This window comes from Strigops habroptila, chromosome 7, assembly GCF_004027225.2.
Source record: "Strigops habroptila isolate Jane chromosome 7, bStrHab1.2.pri, whole genome shotgun sequence".
Classification (NCBI taxonomy): domain Eukaryota; kingdom Metazoa; phylum Chordata; class Aves; order Psittaciformes; family Psittacidae; genus Strigops; species Strigops habroptila.
Window position 1 is genome coordinate 38,836,904 of NC_044283.2, and position 22,840 is coordinate 38,859,743.

Genomic DNA, 22,840 nt, shown 5'->3' on the forward strand with positions numbered 1-22,840 from the left:
TCTGTACAGTGTACATCCTGCTTATTGTGAGACATGGCTTTGAATGCTTAAGCTATACTGTATGTTCTAATTTTAATGGCTGATGAATGCCCATAAACTTACTAAGCAAGGGAGGCAGCCAATTCACGTTGACTTCGCAATGGGAATCCAGAAATGTCAAGACTTCTCCTCTAGCCAGCGAGGCTCCTAGCAGCCTGGTCCGAATGAGCCCTTCTCGTTTCTTGGTACGTACAATCCTCACTTTGGCAAAACGGACCATGTATTCCTCCAGCTTCTCTTTTAAATGTTCTAGAAAGAAGGGCAAAAAAAGCGTCAGTGGTGCCAGGCCTGGAGGAGCTAACAGAAGGACAGGTTGGCATATAACCTGCAAGCAGCTCATCTACTTCCATCTTTTGTCGCTTCAAGTCCTCCAAAATCTGCCACAAATCCTTCCTAAGACAGTTTGGAAAGTGTAAATGGTCTCTGTTTTATCACACAGAGGAAGACACTGACACTCTGGACCTTTCACTGCAGTTGCTACTAGCAACATGCCATCCATGATATAATCACAGCCAAAACAACTGCAGGATATTCATCCACCCTCTGGTTCCTGCAGCCCAAGGCCAGATAAACATTCCGGCATGCTGTTTTATAAACAGTGTCCTTTCCAAGTGGGTTTCCTATTCAACTAATTATGAAGAACTATATGTGGAAAGAAATTTTTTAAAAAGTAAGCATTAAACTAGCATGATTAGATTGTTTTTGTAATGGGAAGGGAAACAGACCTGAAGGAAGATCTTAATAGCTGAATGCCAGCGTGAAGCAAATGGACAGCTGACTTTCTAATAAAATTAAGCTGCAAATGTAGAGTAATTGATAGGTTCTCTTATCTGCATGATCTGGGTCTGTTTGTATCATAAACCAGCATCTTTGGGAAAGTTTTTCTTCTGACTAGAAACACAGACAAAGAATCATAAAAAAACCCCCAATGATAAAAAACACCCTACAGTTTTGCCTCTTTCTAAATACATCTACAACAGAAATCCTGATCTTTCATCTTTGATACAACACCTCAGCTTGTCAGACTCATTGCTGTGGAAAAATCTGATAATTTCATTTGGCAGGGAAAGAGAGAGAGAAAAGCTTAGTGTCCAATAATTAAAACTCGTGATAAGCCACATCTAGTGATGCTAGGGGTTGCAAACTAAGTCTCACTGAAATGTGTTTGCCAGGTTATGACTGTTTCTTATATCAGCTACTAATTCTTTGGACTTGTATGGTCAGCACAGGCCTCGATCCAGACCTTACATCATTATAGATCACAAGAAGTTTACTACAAACTACCTGAAAGGACTACCATTTAGCGGTACAGTGGAGCGTATAATGCTGACACATAGATTAAAGGTAACAAGCAAACGAGCTACAACACAGAGAATACAGGATCTTGTGTTAAAATAAAATCAAGCTCCACTGAAACAGAGCTCCCTGCACATGGTCCTTCTTGTCTCTGCTCCTTTCCTTCCTAGCTGATCAGCACACAAGACTTCTCCAATCTACCTGCAAATAAGGAAGGAGTAGAAACAGTAGTGTGTAGGTGTATGTATTTAGTGGAAGAGTACTGCATGGTATTGTATACTGAGGAATCCTGATGTACACTGACACAGAAGAGGGAGCAGCCTGAGACCTGGGAATATTATCCTTCAAGGATTACAGTACAGGTAGGGGTTTTGGGAGAAGAAACTTAACACTTTGGAGACCTGCTGAGTCAAGAGAGTGGTTTGTGTCCATAGTAATACCTGGGAGTAGTATTAGATCAAGCGAGGAAGGCCAAGTCTGAGACAACAAAAATAAAGAATGACATTCAGCTAAACATTAAATGATTTTGTCCTCTACTCTGGAGTTGATTGTAGAATACACATTTAAATTCTGAAATATGTGGAAAAGAGGTATCCCTTTTTTCATCCCATTTTGCTACTTTACGTACTCAATAAAAAGGCAGCACAATCCCCAGTCACAATGACAAGAGATGTACTGTGTCTTTGAATGGTGGTCTTGTATGACCAACTGCATTCATGGGACAAGGGCTGTATGCTACTCTGACTCGTTTTAGCTACAAATCAGTATCATTACTGAACTGAGGTTAAATCAAGTCTTTTTGTGCCCACGCGCAAGACTGTCTAAAGATCTATTTATCAAACTGTTTTCCTGTTTTTATGAGCTCCATAGAGGCTACTCCTGTAGTGCAGGAATATAGAAGAGGGGCAATAGATGTTGAAAACAAAGAGAAAAGACCTTGCAGGTAATATAAGGAAGTCTGATAGGGCTGTCAGTCTGGATTTTTTTCTATATTGTAAATTGTATCATCTTATAGCCATGAAAAATGAAACTGTTTCAAAGTGACAGTATATTACACATTTCCAAAGTAAATCAAATGTAACCTGCTAGGACCACAGCTTCTGTTAGTCCTCAGACACTGGAAATTTCCTGTAGCTGTTTAACGTCATCTAGCCCTTCTCCTCTGACCTCTTTCACTCACAAGTCTTAAGACTGTTTGCACTGAATAGCACAAAATAGGAACCCTACGCCAAGAGCAAGACCACATTGCTGCACACTGTACAGACAACTAATGAAGAGATTCAGGTTACTCAGCCTGAACACAGCTCTCCAACTATGAGAGCAAGCACTTAACACTGTGGCTACAGTGCAAATCCTCCATCTTCACCTGCCGACCTTTAGAGATGGGTTCACTGATAAGACTCCGGCTGATCAGAGAATCCTACTACATAGCTCTGAATTTGGCTATATATCAGATACAATTTGCTGTTCTCTATGAGCTGGTTCTAGGCAGTTCCCCCTTTGTATGTGAAGGCAGCTACCAAGGAAGCACATAAACTCTCTGACAGGAGAGAAACAAGAGCCTTACTTGGACAGCCTAACTTGTTCATGGTGTTGGTAGGCTCTTTGTTGTATAGAAATTCCAGGTACACCTCAACTGGACCTTCACTAGTTAGGTATCACAATGTCTAAGGAAAGGCCCTTGCAATAGACAGTTTGAATACTGCCACTACTGATTTTTAAATGAACTAATATGAAGACACTCTTTTCATGCATTCTGATTGCTATCAATCACTTGTTTTGGGCTAAATAAACTCAGTGAAATTCAGTCTCATACAAAGGACAATTTTATTCCTTTCACATCTTGCAATGAGCAAATTCTGAAAGCTGAGTGCCTATATCTTTAGGAAAACACATCAGTGAGAGATGATGTAAACTCTCATATTACGACACATTCTTTTCTGTTATTATATCAATTTCTAAATAGAAAAGGAGTTGAATAAAATAATTTGACTGTCATCAGCTGTTCGGGCTTGAACTCCATGAAATCAATGGCAGTTCATACTCTTCTTTCATTGCCTCAGGTTTCTTGCAAACACAGGAAAAGAGGTTTCTCAAATTTTTCTTTTTTTTTTTTTTTTCAAGAATAATATCTGAAATTCTGTGGAACAAACGAAAGTGCTCTGCAGTACCTTCCTTCCTCTCTCTCAGATAACTGTTCACACATTCCAGACAGCATGTCATCTGATTCGTGAAGAACTGCATTAAAACATCCAGCACATCTTCTAAGGCCAGAATCACATATCTGAAAATTGTTTTCATCTACTCAATTAGTCTCCTGGTTGAATAATTTTGTTATTTTCTGCTTGTCACTTAAAGAACAACTTACAAAAAAGCAGAAGAATACAAACAAAATTTGCATGTCTTGTTAACACAGAATTCTAAATGCAGCCTCACTTAGATATATCCGGAAATAATCAGGAAGAAAACAGAAGTAATAAGTGTTTATTTTTATAGAGATCAATTAGACAAGTGACATAGAAAGATCAAGTCTATGTAGAAATCAAAGTATATGGATTGCTAGAGGTACATAAGGTATCCAAATTTGTTGAACTACATGCTAGTAGTAGCCTAACAGGAAGTCATGACATAGTCAAACAGATGCCAGTAGCAATATCTACTCTATCTTTAATTTTGAGATTTGGCCAAGACAACAGTTTGGGAATTTATCTGGAAAAAATTCTCAATAACTACAAAATCATCATGGAGTATTTAAGTTCAACAACCAACTCCGATGTGGTTGTGAGAGTGAAAATATCTTGGAGGAAAAAAAAATCCCCTTTGGATCTATAAGTAATGATTTTCTTAACTTAAATCAATACGCAAGTGCTCTCATATTGTATTTTCCCCTGCAATGTCTTCTGGCACTGTCTGTTTCAAATCTTGCCAATCTCTAAAAGCATAAACAAACACACAGTAAAAGCCAGACATGGAAGAACAGTCGTATTTTTAAAGAAAACTGTAGTATTTTCTACTCTTTATGTAAGTAGTAAAAACATATCTTTCATGTTTAACCACTCATTAAAGCCACTCTTGCATTACTCAATATACTGGTATTATCATAGGTGAGACTCTTTAAACTGAAATGGCAATTCTGCAGGACGTGTGGTCAGCAGGTGGTTTTAAAGGCTAGATACTTCATAAAAGTGCCCACGTTTCAGATGCTCTGACAAAGACAATACCTGGGAATTTCACAGCTCAAGTGTTGCTTAAAACAGACTAGACAAGACTTTAGAATTCTCTGTCTGGGAATAATTTTGATTAACAAATGATCTAGGTGTTTGTGATTACTAACAAACTTTTCACAGAACTCCATAAATTTCTTTCACAGAAGAAAACTCCAAATGATATTTTATTTCCTATTGTACAACTGCATTTTCTTACAGTTTCTAATTATTGCATTGCTAATATTATCTCCAAAAGAAGCATCTCACAAAACCTATATATTACACATACACATTTATTCTATGCTTCCATGATTTAGAAACAAGTGCCCAAGTAAACATGCATCAATGTCAGAGCAAAACTATAATTCTAAAGAAATTCTCTGAAAGAAAGTATATGTTGTGTGTAAAATAGAAAGCAACCTGCAATAAAAAGGCCTTTAAATGTCCAGGGGATAACACATTCTGCCCATTTATTACCAAAGGAAACAGTTCAAGCAAACTTGCCATGACAGTAAAACAGAGAGGCAGGATGGTTTTATTTATGTGCTTATAACATTGCATAAATTTAACTTTCAGAATTAGGCATGATAGAGAAGCCAGTATTTAAATTCTACAGTGAGCTATAAATGGTGCACTTCAAATAAAGAAGCCAAAGCCCTTGTCACTAGATATGGGGTGTAAATGTCTAATTTGTAATTTAAAAGAAAATACATCACTCTTTTCTTCACAGTGTTGATCAAATGAATCCTTGAATCATATGTTTGACACATGCCAGGCACCTGCCAGGGCAAGAGTTGGCACAGGCAGTGGCAAATAAAGAATAATGCATGGGCAGGAGGTTTACAGGCTGTCACTGCTATGACAAGTGATGATAAAGGGAAGCATTACATCTCTTCTAGCAATAGCCTGTAAACAAATTCTCTCTTGTAATTGTTTTGTGTGGGTCTCCTCTGTCTTCATTTAAAGTCTGGAGAAGTTATTCTAAAAGAATAACAGACACACAATTGCCTGGTCATAGTAATTAAGGATCTACACAAGCAGAGCACCCAGTTACTTAATTTAGCGCCCAGAAATATATTTGAAATCAAGGTTCTGTCTTTGTCAGGAAAGAAAAAAATAATCATAGTAGTAAAAAGAAGAACCGCAATTCTTCTCTGTTGTTGGGATGCACACAGGGAATATTTCATTAACACACTGGTACCCTGTGGCAACATGTGCTATGTGACAAGCAATGTTCCTCCAAGATTATTGAGAAGGTGTTAAGAGAGACTTAAAAGATGATGTGAAAGCTGGAGCTGGTCTTCAGGACTTGACTGCAGCATGGACAGTGGAAGAGCAAGGAAAATACAAAGACAATAAAGGCTTTTGTTGGGCCCCTCTTCTGGACATCTAGGCAGGTCCATCCAAAATCTGGGTCTGTAACACATCTTACTCTCTGCACCCCTGTAGCATCTCAAATTTTTGCTCCGAAGTATTGACAACCTCTGTGATAGTATCACTGACTTGTAAATTATCAATTAAGAACAGCAACAGAGCCTGCTAAATGCCCTGATAAGCAATCTGAACTAAATGTTTCTTTTTAACTTTAATCAACTGAGAAGTATATAATTTGAGCTGTTCTGCCATTCCCAACATGAAGCATATAACAATAGTTCAAGAAAAAATTACAGTAGGAGAAAATGTGTTGGCCTCTCCTGTTACCTCAGCCCAAGCATATGGGAGGAAGCAACATGGCTAAAACCATAGCAGTCTGTGATCTCAGGTCAGTAAAATAATCTGCAAGTGACTATTCTGTTGGTGAGAATTAAAGCAGTCAAATGGCTGTTTTGACATGCAACAATAATGAGGCCAGCTCAAGAATATTATTCTCTTTTTTGTTTTTCCCTTTGACTGCAGAGCTTTGCCCAGTATGCACAGAAAAACCTGCATTTATGCAACATCCATGGTTTTCATTGTGAAAAAGACTTCCATCACTTTATGTCCTTTACTGCAAGATGGGATTATCTTCTCAGGTAAAATTAGCAAGGATACTCTCCATTCCTTTCCTGAAGCCTTGAGTATGCATTTTTCCTGGAACACCTCAGCTTAATCTTTTGGTGACTGAAATGCTTCTGTCTAGTTTAAGTCTTAAGCTCAACAGAAAACACATAAAGGAAACTTAGTGGCCTATGATTATTCAGTCGTTATTTGTTTTCCGCAACAATTGACAAAAAAGTCCTCTCCAGTGCATTGCCATTATTTTTATGTATATGCTACCATAAACACAAATCAGTCTGAAGAGTAAATACAAGGTGAGCCCATGAATTTGGTACATCGTCTTTCTTTCTTCCAGTTTCCCTTTAAGTTTCTGATTTGAGGAAGGTTGGTTGGAAATGCTGGCTGGATACAGAAATGTTGCAAAGGCTGTACCAGGTCGGCTACCACTTTTTCTAGTCAAGTCGAAGACTCCAAAAGGGCAATTTCCCTGGTTACACCTGTGGGTAAGCTACTCCACTGCCATACTACCCTTCTAATGAATAACTTTTTACTAAAGTTCAAACTTAAACTTCCAAGCTGCATCCTGGGGCTGTTGTCTCTTATTGTACCATCTGTCAGTACCAGGAGGAATTTGGTTCTGCCATCTGTGCAATTCCCATTCAAGCTGCTATGGGCAGCTATTAGATTACCGCTTAGCTGCTGCTTTGCCAGACTAAACAAGCCGAGGTTCCTCAGCCTCTTCTCAAAGGTCACATACTTTTGGCCTGTGACAGTCTTGCTAGTCCTCTGGTAAACCGACTCCAGCTTTTGTTGTCCTTTTTGAACTGCAGAGCCCAAACTGGATGCAGAATTACAGGTGTATGCAGCACCAGCATCATAAAAAGCATAACTTCATTTTATCTGCTCACTCTCATCCTGGCATAGCCCAATCCAGTTTGCCTTCCTGGTGATTTATAGAGCCACAGAATAAAAGAATGATTAGGCTTGGAAGGGACCTTAAACATCATCTAGTTCCAATCCCCTGCCATAGGCAGGGACACCTTCCACCAGACCAGGTTACTCAATGCCCCGTCCAGCCTGGCCTTGAACACTACCAGGGATGAGGCAGCCATAATTTCTCTGGGCACCCTGTTCCATTGTCTCACGACCCTCATAGTGAAGAATTTTTTCTTAGCCACCACTTTATCCTGTTCACCTGGCATCCACTGTGATCTTTGCAGGTCCTTTACAGCACACCAGCTAGCCAGTATAGCATCTTTACTGGTACATGGGGTTATTCACTTAGGCATATAATCTTGTTAAACTTCATGAGACTTATTTTGCCCAGTCCTAGAACTTCTCTAGACTGACACTATACTATTTGATGTGTCAGCCACTTTTTCCATTTTAGTATCATCCACAGAGGGTACACTGTCTCATCATTCAGGTTACTGGTGAAGATACCAACTAACATTGCCCCCTGTACTTACCTTAGATATTCTGCCAAACAGACATCAAGCCATTGATTACCTACCCTTTGAGCCTGTCAGCCTAACCCATATAACAGTCTTTTTGTGCAGCACATGCTTCCTCTGCCTACCAGTGGGAATGTTACAGGGACAAGAACTTCTTAAAGTCAAGGTAAACTACATTCATCACCCTTCCCTTGACCACCAGCATCATAACAGGCAATCAGACTGTTGGAACATGATTTGCAGTTAGTAAATATGTGATGACCATCCCATATATTTTCTTGTCCTTCATGTATTTGCAGATGGCTAAGCACCAGCAAACAGGAAGATGTGCTTCATGATCATTCCAGGCAATGAGCTGAGGCTTGTTGGTCTGCAGTTATTGGATCAACTTTTCTCTATCTCAAAGATATAAGTAGCACCTTTTTCTAATTGCCTGCCACTTCCAATGGTAGCCCAGTCTTTTTGTTATCTTCTATCATGCTGTTACTTTTCACCTAGAAGAGTGTGATAGTACTCTCTCTTCAGATACCTAGATCCAAAGTCTTTTACCCCTAATTAGTTCTGACTGAGTAATCCTGGAGGAAGGACTGGGAGGTTTTCTACCAAGCAGACTTTCGCATCTGATCCATAGCCATGCCAGACTAAAACAAGTTCCAGCTGACAGGTACTGTGAAAACTTTTGGATATGGTAGATCTGGCACAATGATAAATAAGAGTAAAATTTGCAACTTCTTGGTATAACAGCAATTGGCTAACAGCAATCTCATTTGAGCACTAGATAACTCACTCTTTCCAAACAGTTTTGCACGCCACTTGAGAAAAGCAATGTAGTTACTGCTGATCTGGAAGCAGCACTGTTTAGAGAGACATTTGCGCCAATCACTTGGAAACTTGCTCTCCTGTCTGTGATGTTTGGGTTTGCTGTCTTGGAGCAAGCTAAAATGCAATCCCTTTTTCTGATACTAATAATGAGCCAAAGTCCTTGGATGATATACTGCAAGGCTATGGAGAGTATCCTGAATGCGCAATAGTTCCATTCATCACTTGCACATCAATGGCTATAAACTTCCAGATAGCACCTTCATTTTGATGTCGAATTTCAACTCCAGCCTGTTAAAGTTGAAAGAACCTTCAAACTCGACAGTAAATGCACATTCTTTTGCCACAGCCTGAAAAGGTCAGCATTACTAAGAGCAGGAGGCTGAACAGAGCAGATGAATACATAGCTTAGCTTGATTTCATTCAGGATAGACTTAAGATAAACTTCTCTGAACAAATATGTTTTGTACCATGTGGGCTTTCATACAGTCATGAAAGGAGAGACTGGGACTGCAGAATCTGTGAGGCTAGCTAGATTTGCTAAGACTTTCTCAGACTGTAGATCCTGTCAACAGAGGCATGCAGAGATCCTGATATCTCTTTATTCCACTTTCCTGAGCCCATGCAATTGTGACTTATCACAGTCATCCTGTTGCCAGCACAGAAGCATCTAGGACCTCTGTCATCAAGGTGAGTGTTCATGTAACTGAATACACACAGGAGGTTACTCAGATATAAGGTGTGATGGCTTCTCATACAGATGCCACGGGAGCATCATTAAACTGTTGAGATACCTTTCTATTCCAGATTTTGCAAATGGGGAAAGGAGCAAAACACTCCATTTTTAGGCTGCAGTAATGTAGCATAGTATGTTAAATCACCCCATGAAGAGCTAAAGCTGGCTTGCTAGTTTGTTGGTAGTGCTGACACAGCTCCAAATTTCCCATTTTCATAAGGAAAGAATGAAAGATGGCTACTTGTTTTTCTGGATTTATTCCGACTGCCAGTTGTACAAGGTATTTGCTGATATGCTCACTGGTGTTATAGTTTGATAACTCATGTCTTTCCCACATCTGTGAGCAGACTCCTCCATTTGCTATCTTTGCAACAGTCTAGTTCTGAGAAACACATCTCCAGCTGGGAGAAAGGTGGTGCTTTTAGCCAAAGACCAAATGATCTAATCATTATTTATTGTCTGAAAGCCTCCAAAGTAACCAAATTCTATTGTAACAACAAAACTGTATTTTACATATCACAGTTTAACTCTTCCAGGATTTAATCAATGCTCAGTGTATTTTATACCTCAAAATGGAGACAAAAAAAGCTTAACCACTTCCTTCTTATTAATTGGTCTTACATGCTGAATACACAAAATTAAACACATTTACAGAAACCTTTGTATCCAAGTGTGTTTCTTCACCCATGTGTTGCAGCCATGACAATTAAATATATCTCCCCAAAAGAAAAAGATCTTTTAAACTAAAATATTTTAAATAAAGGCAGTTACTATTTCTTTGTATTTTCTTTGTATCTAATTTTAAAGCAATTATCTTTTATATATTCATGCTGTTCACATCCCTTTAATGTCTCTGTTCAGAAAAGGGTTTTGGAACTGCCTGAAGAAAGCCTATGATGTACTGCTTCATATATGTGCCTGTACCTATTTCTGAATGCTTCCCCAATATTAGCTTTAAAAAAAAAAGAAGGAGAGAGGAAATGTCTTATTTTTATAGCTCTGTTCCTCTGGTTGTATCCAAGTGGTTTGCCAGCTATAATATGTGGAAGAATAATTTTGTTCACCAGAGGAATGACACATTATAAAATGTAACTACCTTAGGCTGGATGAGGAAGTTGGTTAAGAATATACAATGAAGCAGTCTTAAATAGGAAGTAAAAACTAATTAGCAGGAAACTATTTTTGCTGTAAGGTAAATGTAATAATCACCTCAGTTAGAATATGAACAGGAAACCTCACACAGCTAACGATACAGCAGATTAAATGGGAGACAGTTCTTCGTGCACAAACAGGAAACTAAAACTACATTCCTCTCTGCCTCTCTTCCTGCTAACTGTATGGGTTAAGAGCGCTAAAAGTAAGGTGCCTGACATTAAGGGTGAAAAGAAACCATACAACTCATGTTGCATAGTACTTTGCAGAGCATTCTGCTCCCTGGAATAGCTTCACCACTGCAGCATGGAATTGCTCATGGAATAAAGTTCAACCAAACTGGGAAGCATTTGCTCCCCGCACCATCTTGGCAGTCCTGAACCCCGTGTGACCTGCACAAATGTGCTCAAGGGTATACTGCCCATCCAGGTGATAAGAAGGAAGGCAGAAGAGGTTGCAAAAGCTTCTTTTTTTTTTTTTACAGTAAAGAATTTACTGTGGATGGATGTACTTGCTTTGGTGCTTTCTTACAGCACTAATTCAATGAATGCAACGCTGAGCTACAGTTCAAACAAGCATCTGGGCAACTGGATTACTTATCAGGGAAACTATGATAAGTATACAGTAAGACAACAAAGAAATGTGCAATTGCCTTTACAGATCACTCTCTGGACACAATTATGGAGCACAGACCTGTCAAAAGGGTGACCTTGCTGCATTAAAATTTGATTCTTTTTAACAAGTCTGTTTACTGCACAGGTATTTATACAGTAACTTGTCACTAAGCGAAGCATGTTGTGAGGCTTCTTCCAGGTTGCAAGGACAATTAGAAGGATGTTATTTTGAAGTGAATTCTGGAAAGTGTAACTTTCCTTGAGATCAACACATTACTCACAAATGTCATCCTCTTGTTTTCAGAGTCACACTTTTGCATCCTGACAATAGCGATTGTTAAAAATTGTAAACGATGACCTGTCAAGCAAGCCTTTTTTTTGGAACATATTTTTACCACTGCAAACAGTCTTGCAGATTTTGAGACCTGTCTTTACACTGACATTTTCTCTGTTTTGCCTGAAACTATCTTTGACATATTTTTAGTTCTTCCTCCAAATTATATCATTGACTTTTACAGCTGGTGCTGTCTTCAGAGAACAGTTTTCTCTCATACTGCTCTTTTTAACCTCACAAATGCCAAGGAAAGATTGTACTGGAGAAGTGATGAAACACTGCTGCAAGGATGGCACTGACCTTATATTTGCAGAGGATAGTAACAATGGTCCTTGGAAAGGGAGGAAATAGAAGTCGTACAACTCCTGTAATTACTTTTGAAGTAGCATCAAATTCTGGTACAACTCCCTACACTGCACACTTATTTCCCAGAGTAATTCTACGGTCATTGTAACTCATTGCAAACCTTAGGCTCTACTGACCTAAAGATATTGGAATATGGCCATTTCCTAACAGAATATTTGAATAACTTTCTGCCTAACTGAAGATGCTGCACTTCTGTAGTTCTTGTTGATTCGATGTGCTAACCATCCCGGGTAAATGTGCAGGTCCTAAACAGAGCTTGAAACTAGTCCTTTTCCTCAAGAATTCAGTAGGTGTTTTTTCCTAGTGGATAGGTTTGTTCTTGTAAATGAGAGAAATCCTTGAAATATGCTTTGAAACTGAGATTTCAAAATACAAATGAGAGTTTGGGCAATACCTTATTCTTCTTGAAGTTTGATATTATATCAAAAAAGTTGCTCTTGTCTTCCAACTTCAGTATCAAGATCTGTCTTTTTAAAAATGCCCTCTCTGACATAAGAACTGGATCAAGGCACCAAGTCTTTACTATGGGATGATGAATATACCTAAGCTCTGCATATTGCAGCAGGATAATACACAAAAAAACTCAGTGAGGGTTCTCTAACCTACTGAAAAAGGCCTTAAATTCCTAGTAATGCAAATGCTAGAACCAAGTATGTAGCTATAAACTTTTAAATATTCTTTGCATCTCCTGAATTTTATGTCCTACAACATAGCACATGGCATTAGTCAACTTTTCATAGCTGGAACACAGGTCTTCATAAGCTTCCAGAACACTTATTTTTTAAGCAAGTATTCAGTTCCTTCTCTTAACTGATGCATTCCATCATCCAAACATTTTATTTTCTTAGCTGTTGTTTCAAGAGTTTTCTCTTTTTCAACTTTGTCTAGGGTGGAAATACCTCCCTTCTGAAACTTTGATACTAAAAAGTTTCTGTCTTTACTACACTAGAACTGTACTTCTCAATTTTTTTTCACTTATTTATTTGCAAAAGTTAGCCACTTTCTCGGTATAACTTTTGCAGTCATTGCTATGTCAAGGAGTACAGTGAAAGAAGATGGAGTTTATATTGCTGAAGAGGTTTTCAGAAAGCTGCAGTTCATGGGAATTCTCTGACAACCAATTGGCAAAGAAAAGCAATCTGTTTGAGCCATGTTTCTGAGATTAGGTCAGGTGTCTTTTTTTTTCCTCCTTTCATTATTTGCAACAGTTTGCTTCCAAAATTAGGTGCACAGAAATCTTACAGTGAAAGAACGAGACTGCTGTTTGGGTTACGTACTTTGAAGCATGAGAACTAATTATCAAAAAGGAACCCATTCTCTGCTCATAGACTAATCTGCGATGATGATATTCCTCTATATAACGAGGCAAACACTGACGCATAATTAGGCGTCTCCTAACATCAGTATGAGCTATTAATCAGATAATAACACCATGGTTTTTTCATAGATAGATGATTGGCTTTTCACTTTTTATTTAAAACAAGAAAAAGAACAAGTAAATGAGCTGCTGCATAAATCACGCTTTAGAAGAGAAGACATCGAGTGCTTTCTTTTCTTTGTAATCTTTTCTCTCCCTTTGTTTTATACATTGAATCAACCTGTCTTATCCTATCTCTCAGCTGTCACAACTGTTCTGCGGTATCACTAATGCTCTTCACACCCTCTTTAGTCTGGCAGGTTGCCTCATTAAGGATGTGAATTTAAGAAACAGAAAGACACAGTGAATATTAAATGAGCAGCAAAGATCCAAAGTGTAAATAAATAAATAAATAAATCTTGAATATTAACTAGTAGATCTAAGCTCCTAGCAGCTTTCATATGATGACAATGGGATTAGTCTCAGACTACACCCATACATTTTTATACAGCCTATTTTGAACACTCCTCCACCACCTTCCCTCCCCCAAACTACTGTCTGTCTAGCAATGTCAAAAGACAAAGAGTGTGACATAGGATATAAACTAGTATTTTTTACTTTATATCTTAACAAAGTTTACCATAACATGGTCATCTCTGGATACAAGGAATAAGGATGCATGAACTGTTCTAAATCCTTTTGAAAGATGAGTGTTAAGCTCGTTCCATCTCCATATGGGCAGCCATACAAGTCCAGATCCAAACACAAGAATTTGTTCCATGTGACTTTTAACGTATGAACAGAGTCTCCTCCTAGTGATTTTTTAAAAATCTTTCATAAGTAAAGGATTACGGGATTAGCAGATATCAAGTGAAAAATAAATCATTGTCATGAACATGTCTTAATGCTCTTGGAAAGTGTAAAGCTATTTCAAAAGCGGACTTGTCCTATCTGCCTTATCCCTAATGATGGACAAAATGCTGTACTTCTGAACACAATTTTCATACCTGTATTACTGTTAAAACTACAGATTATAGATTCAATAGAGGAAATAACCTTTGTATGTTAGATTTCTTTAACATATGAAAAATAACTTTGTCCAAACCTGCACTTTAATCTATAATAGAAATGCCTGAATTTAAGAAATATATAAACAAAAAACCAAAATATTGTCCTATTTTCATTTTAAAGCACTTTTACCTAAAGTATTCAGCAGACTGTCAATATCATGGCTGATCCAAGAGACCTCACTGGTCCTGACCAGAACTGTGTGCATCTTCCCCTCACCATCGTTTGGCTGAACTAGAAGTGTTGTGATTCACACATAGTATCATTTGTACTTCCCCCCAATTTTGTGCTGGTGTGAGGTTTCCCACCTTGAGCAGAAAAAGTCTTCTAAAAAAAGATGTAATGAAAGGAGTAGGAAAGTCATTGCCATTTGCTACAAACATTTAATATTTTTAATCAATGTGTCCTCTGTACTCTAAGCTGAAAACCAGCCATGTGAAGATCTACTGTGCTAAGCATGTAAGTGCAATATATGGCGGAAAAAAAAAAATCAAGGCAGAAAATATTCTCCCTGGGGAAACTTTTCATTGTGTGAGTCACATATCAAGAGCTGTACTGTGTTACAGATAACCTCCTCCAACTACTCAGGATCACACAGGCAGCTGTACCTTTTCAGTAGTCAGCTCACTAATCTCTATGGCAGCTCCAACAACAGCTTGCCTGGGAAAAACACAAGTATTTTTGCAGTTTAGCTGTAGTTTGAACTGTAAAGATGGTGTTTTTTCTGTGGAAATCTTAAAAATCTTTTCTCAATTTTTGTTGTGTTTTGTTTAATTTTTAATAACTTATTCCCCAAGATTTGTTTTTTATCTCTCTTTATAAGGGCATTACTTACACCCAAGTAAAACAAGTAGAAAGCGCACAGAACAGGTATAGGTAAAAGCAAGAGCAGACAGAGAAAATCAGATGCAAACAGAAACTGCCATCAGCGATCCATATACTAGTTTTGTAACAGTTCTCAGTAAGTGGATTTACTTACAGAAATTAATAAAAAATTGCCAAAATAATTAAAATTTGACTCAATTTTCTGATTAACTAAGACACTCCTAGGTTCACTTAGCATCAGCTGGAGTGGCAGATGCTAGTCAGGCTCTGGAAAGTAAACTGTGACAGAGCTTAGAGGTCAAGGAACAGGTTTAGCTTAATTTCAAAGCTACCTCAGAGCAAGAGCTCTGAATTCTTTTCTAGAGTTAACTTTTGTTCATACTTTCTTGGAAGCAGCTGACAGGAAACAAGAGCAACAGAAAAATAACAGGGGAGTAAATAAAAGTTACAGTGGGCTAAACTTAATACAAGAAAACTATAAAAAACAAAACAGTAGAGAGTACATAAGTAAAAGGTAAAATGCTAGTAACTATAACATTCTGAAATGAATATGACTTCTATTCATACCAGGCTATCGTTCTGCTGAAGTAAATGTTGGGCTTTTAGTTCTGCTGTAAAGGTCAGACTGCATTTTAGCTCTACATCTTGTACTTTGGTTCACTTTGCGACTTGGAGTGAAAGGAAGAGCACTTAAAACTCACAGACAAACGAAATACAAATGAATCCGATTTCCAGATGAACAGGTGGAGATGTTCAGAAGGAGGAAACAACATACTACCTGGTTTCTTTCACTGACACACGCTTCACTTTGCCCAGAGGAAATTCTCTTGAGGATGAGAGTCCCTTAACAGGAAATTTCCCTTGGTACAAAGGTAATGTGCTCCATTTATTAAGTGTAAATTTAATTTTCAAGGGAATTAAGGACTGAAGCACTCATTTATACTGTAGTTCTGTGGAATACCCAGTTTGGCATTGCCAAGTGCTAGCAATAGGCAGCTGTTTAAAAATAAATTAAACACATCAGGACATAGTACTTGTTATACTGTATTTTGATTTGCTGTATCTATAAAAGTACATAAGAAACACAGACCATACCTGCAACTTGCTTAAAGATTTGATGATTATTGTCTAGCTTGCTCTAGCTATAACACCACAATTACTGGTAGTAAATTGGCTGCTGCTTATCCAGTGTTTCTGTGCTTTAGTTACATTATTTGATTTTTTAACCCCGTTGCATTTTGTTTAGCCTTGTGTAGTTGCGGGGTTCTGCCCCTAAAAGAAAATCATAGCATATGCAGAGAAGGATTACAAAACCTAAGTAACTAACTCTCGGAAGAAGAAACCCTCACCCTCAACTTCATACTCCCGCTGGCAAAGAACTCAACTCAATGGAGCAATGCAGAGGAAGGGTGGGAATAACACCAAAGAAAAGGGTAGAAAATAGGATGCTGTCTTACAGCTATTTTATTTGCATTATAAATAAGAACAAGGAATAATTAGATAATTTGCATAAGAGTAAATACAATTTTAATTGCACTAAAATAACTGTTGTGGTATTCTGATTAGGTAATTAAAACACTAAATTAACAATACAGTCTAATTTTTGGATGCAAAGGTGTGCTCTCTTGTTTTCCATAACTAAATTGTATATATAGCAGTACACTTACATGACACCTTTGGAAGGATCTCACTGAATGTGAGAAAATCAAAAATACTTCATTTTCTTTGAACATGTCTTAGTGACTTTTCATAATATCTTGTTTCAATAACCCTGCTGTGTGTTTTTCTTTAGCAGCTACTCTAGCAAAGCTCTGCAGAATACTTTGAAAGCAACAAAGTCAGCAAGGCAGTATTTCATCTATTCGTCGATGTCAATAATGTTTTTACTTTTAAGATCCTTTGCAGCCTCCAAACACCAGAGCTATCTGTTTCGTCAGACAACAGTTTACCATGAGACTTAGGGCTTGTTAGTGTAATGATTCAGTATCTGCCATAAGACTGAGGCAGCTTTACACACACAAGCAATAGCCTTATACATCTAGTGAGTTTATGAAAATGCACTTTGTTTTAAACCAAGATCTTCTAAAAAGGATTTTCATATAACATAAATAATTTGTGAACTATACAGGGAAAAATTCAGCATATACAGAAGAACAGGAGGTAGAATTCCTAACGTCATCTTTGTATTTGACTTTTCAAACAGGCACAAGTTTCACTAAACCTCAGCCAGGTACAATCTCTCCAAGAGCTGCTGTTCACCAGAGCCACTAAGGTACTGTGGGACCACAATTAGTTCCTGTCTCATTCCATTTTTCCTGGACCTCATTTCTGGGGAGTGTGAAGGGCTCAAGAGTCCCCACCAAGAGGAGTTTTAAGAACTGCTGGTGAGAAAGGGAAATTTCTGACTCCAGTGTGCCAGTTTATCCTCATTACTGCAGAAGGTAGCACCAGGTCTTTAAGACATTACCCCCAAATAATAATACAAACCACTCTACCGGTGTGTGTATACACATGAGGACAGGATGTGACAGCAGATGGGAAATTCACTCCCTGTGAAGCTTCTGTCTCACTCTGGAGACTGGTTAGACAACAAAAGTGAATGAATTACCACCTCATGTGGCTAAACCTGAGAACATATCTATTCAAACTTAGGGCTATTTATTTTATGAAAGTTTTGTAAACCAAAGTCACCTGTCGGAACTGATAATGGCAAATGTATGTGTGAGAGGCCTTATTCTAAGTTGCCTTGCTGGAGTCCCTGAATGCAAGCTATACCTTGGGATCCACCTGCTGAAGTGAACTAGGTAACTTATCCAAAAATAGCTGCCATGAATTTACCCACAGACACAGGAAAAAAAAACACATGTGCACCAAAATGGCCTCACAAAAGTAACTTGAAAAACAGTATTAAAGAAGAAACAGATACATAAAGCCAAGTCAAACCCTTCAGGACACTAAGCACTTCGAAAAATAAATTATGTTCACTGAGGAAATAATTCACTAATTATTAAAAGTTGGATGTTAATACAAGGAAGATTTGGCTAACTAGTAGGAGTCAATTTAAGACCATAACATTCTATGACCAAGCTTTTCTATGTATTTCTGCTACATTTTGGTGTTTTCACCAAATTGTCAGACTATAGAAACTTTCATTTCTTTTTTTTTTTCAATAAAGCCCAGTTTGCTTGTTTGTCCAAAACTTCACCTATGTTTTAAACATATCTGTGTAGAATAACTGTAACTTTGAATCTATTGCCTGCTTCTGATTAATTTATTTTTCTATAGATTCCACATTTCTTCAATCTCTCTTCCTGGACAAAAATGAACGTATTGCAAAAAAATGGAAAGGGATTTTTAAAGTCAGTCAATTATGTATTCATGTATTTTCACACACGTTACACTATTGCCATTAAAGCTACAGTTACATGAGATTAAAGAGTAAAATTAGACTGTGGGCACTGTTTTAGGGAACACAGACAGACATCACTTGTTATTTTTCATTATTAAAAGCTAAAATTAATCCTCGTTTCATATTTCTGAGTGAAAAAGGTGATTAGTAAAAATAGAGAATGGTTACTATTGGTAACGTGAAACACTCTTGTCTGCACTGGGATGACATCATGTATTTCATGTGGTGTAAGACTTGAAGAAATACTCAAACTAAAAATCCTCTGCAGGGCTTTTTTTTCTTTTTTAATATTTTATAATACTCCCACATGCACTTTTAAACACCCAATAAGTTTTTACGGATGTTCTGAATTTTTCTGAAAACAAACCCAAGGTGAATATATATGTGTTTAAAAAATGCTTGCATTGCACTGAATTTCTCCTGGAAAACTTCAGCTAATATAGCAAAGCAGAAATGGCTGTAGTCATCTGAGCCACAGTATCACTTGTCTCATATTTTTCTGTCACCAGTCATGAAAATCGTATGTAAAGAACAACCTTTTTCTTTACTTTCTTTATGTTGTACATCTCTATTTCAAACAACACAGCATTTGACCCATCCAAAATACAGGGATGCAGGCTTTGTTGAATTTTATTTTTTTTCTAAAGCACTGTGGTGTGTTTTTCCTCATTTTTCATGTCATCTGAATGGCTTGCTTTCTACTTAGTGGCTGCATTTTCCCCTTTAATTGCCACATTAACACCTGCTCTTGAATCTGAACTGTCGGCAGGACAATATAGAGTCGGAAAACTGTGACTGCTGTTACCACAGATCAACGCTTATGGGAAGCATGGAACGATACATCCCGTGGTAGCAATTAAATTACGGTCTGGTGGAACTGAAAATTTTTCCCCAAGTGTAATCTAGATCCTATAAATATTCTTGCTGAAGGCAAACTGCAAAGACTGTTTTCAAAAAGACCTCACTGAAAGATTCATGTTCTTTTTCCATTGCACAATTCATCGCTGCTAGGATAACTTATGAACATACACTTTAGTAACAACTCCTCACATTAACAACTTCAGACAGCTATGAATTGCACACACCAGGCAGGACGATTTTTCTACATAATCTAAAATTTTCACAGTTCAACCATGTGTTGCAGAGCATTAGGGAATGGGATGCCATTTATTTAACCTCTGAAGATCACTTTGCTTCTTTATCTGAAGTGAGAGGAATTAATGGTAGTCAGTCAGGTGCTTTCAGAAATGTTTCTTGCTTGCATTCATAAATTCTCATTAAATGATATGGCTAAACTAAGCAGAAAAAATCCTTTAACAGGCAATCACCATGTCAGATAAGCTAATCAGTAAGTAATGGCCAGAATGCTAAAGGTCTTCAAGCATCCAGTGGGTGCTAATAACAATGAGAGATAAGTATTTAAATACTTTTAAAACTCTCATTAATAACAAAAAGTCTTAATAGATAAGAATAGTCTGACCTCACTTTCTGCTCTTTTTCTTCAGCAAGTTCATTCGTAAAAGCTACCTGAAAAATTGAATTGATATAAAATGGAATTGATATAATTAGGAAACAATATTTATCACTGTACAATGACTTAAAACCAGCGCACAAGTAATTACTAATCCAAGCTCCATAACTCAGATAAGGAGGAGAGTTGTGAGCAAAACCAGAATTTTGAGTATTGCTATTTATTTAACTGATTGGATTATTACATTATGAATTATCTTTGCTTTACAATTATCTTCCTTTGTGAACAAAACATTTTGGTCATCAGTAGTTTCTAAAAATCTCCTGTTCCTTCCATATGCCATCTGCTTTGCCATGGGTAGTGGTGCTGAGAGTGAAGCAGAGCATTGCAATGGGATGTGAGACTGAAGTAAGAAGTACATGCTTGAACAGCCGCACAAACACGTGTGCTAGAACATATGTTCACAATGCTGATGGGACTAGCAAAAAGTGAGGCTTAGCTTATTTCAAATAGCCTAAATGTCAGAAAAAAAGAAAAAAAAAAGAAAAAAAGCCCCAAACCCCCAAAACAAAAACCAAAACAAGCCCAAAACACCTCTATACCTCTATTAGTTCAGTTGACATGGATAAGGATATGGAGACCAGTCAAATGCGGATTGACAGGATAGTACATAACAAGTAAATCTAAATCTTGCAAAATGATGGCTTCAGGATTATGAAGAGAGTGAGGAAGTATCATTGTTACACTCTCTAGCACATTCAGAAAAGGCATTGTAATTTTTCTAGTAGGTTTGCAAATGTTACTGCATAAAGTAATCAACAAATACTAATAACATGGAATCAGTCCATCACTGGCAAACAAAAATAAAAGACTTGATCCACAATCTTTATGAATCTACTCAAAAGTAGAATGTTAATCTGTACATCTTAATCAAGGTCTTAGAAAATGATCTTCATTAGAGGTGATCATTACCACTCCATGACTCATGACATTCAGAATTTATCATCAGCTTCAAAGCTAACTGTATGTGGTATTGTGATTATTATCAGTCTGATTTACACTGTGAAAATGTTTCTCTGGAACTGTTTACAAATTGTTAAGATACCAACCATTAAAGTGTATTTTGTTGGCATTTATTCAGAGGTAAAAACACAGGGAAAGAGAGGTGTAAAAGTTACAGAAATATTTTCTTTTTCTTTGACTTGACCAAGTTGTAGAGACCAAAGACTATTCAGCAAGTTTTGAGACAAAGATGAACAAAATGGTACATACCTATATTCCATATGCCACAGAAAGGATATTTTTATAGCTTCTGATATTTACAATGCAGGACCATACATTTTATCTTTGCTTTAACACATCCTACTGTTAAACTAAAATTAAACGCACACGCTGAAGAAACTCTTCAGTCAGAAGTTAGTGTACTTTAAGTGAAGTTGTCTCAGTATCTTCACAAATTAACAATTTGATCCAATAGCTTTCACTCTGACAAAATTCCTATTGATGTACCTAATGTAGTACAAGGCAATTTAAGTGGCAAAATCATTTTTGGTCATTAGGCATTATCAGACTTGTGAAAAAAGTAAGCTCTTTTGACCAATTTAGCCTTCATTAAGTAATCACCATGCTATGTGAACATTTGTGGTTCAATGATGTCAGGTTGTTGAAAGTCAGAGTTCTGGTTTATCCTACCTTCTTCCCCATTCTGAGACAGCCATGTGCAGCCCCTATCTGGATAGCTCCCTTTCCAGTGGAAACCAGAGCCTAGGGAATGGTAGGTACATGTCCAGATACTGAAATCGGGATGAAACCAGTCATGTACTTGCATCTCTATGAGTCTAGGGACACCTGGGACTCTGCCATCTGCTCAGCTGTGAACTGACTCTGGCTGCCTTTGAAGGCTGAACCTAAGATCATACCAACTCTAGAAAATGAAAACAGTTTTAACTACTAAAAATTCCAGTGGTTATTATCTCTGAATTTTGGCTCATGAATGATTCTAAATATCAATATGCATTTGCATTTTGCATTTTTTATTCTGCTGGAAAAAACAAGCAAACAAATAAAGTAGCATTCCAGGTCTGAACTTGTCTAAGCTTAATGAATTTAGAGCCTGAATCCCTGTTCAGCAGTTTAGATTGGTTCCCCAAATTACTGATGTACATTGAAGAAAACTTGGGAGTCTATTTTATGATTTGGGGCACAACCTGCATTATCATATTATGCCTTATGCATTAGAAAACCAGTTTCGCAAAGAAGGGTCAGAATAATAACAAAAGAAAAAGTGAAATAAGAAAAAAATTTGGCACTGATACAATGCTTATAATAAAGGGATTTAGAAATGGTAATAGATACTACTCATTTCAATCATGATGCAGTTACTTAAGCACTGATATGGTAGGTACTTGTCCATGCTGTAAGCTCAAAGGCTGATTTATCTACAAATTTCACTGTGCAAAACTTTCTTTGCTATGTAAGGTTTTTCTTCTGAGATTTGATTTGGAGCTTACTCCAGCATAATAGTGCAATGCCTACAGAGACTCAGTCTCCCCCATCCCACTCCTCTCCCCACCCCCAGCTCCAGTATATTCAGTTCCATAAAGAAATATTTCCCTTTCCACATCCGCAAAATTAGACTAGTTTGTACACTGAACAAAGTCGAGGTGCTAACTTCAGTCATGATATGTTTCTGGAAACAAGATTAGAGGAGAGATATC

At 37.5% G+C, this 22,840-nt stretch overlaps 1 protein-coding gene across 3 annotated transcripts in view; it reads right to left on the reverse strand.

Annotated features, from left to right (window-relative positions):
* GALNTL6 (polypeptide N-acetylgalactosaminyltransferase like 6) overlaps positions 1-22,840 on the reverse strand; it is a 477,061-nt gene that overhangs the window by 90,581 nt on the left and 363,640 nt on the right. For all 3 annotated transcript variants that reach the window (XM_030493369.1, XM_030493368.1, XM_030493370.1), the window contains exon 5: positions 103-288. In XM_030493369.1, coding sequence (XP_030349229.1) covers positions 103-288 — 186 coding nt within the window. The remainder of the gene's footprint in view (positions 1-102; positions 289-22,840) is intronic.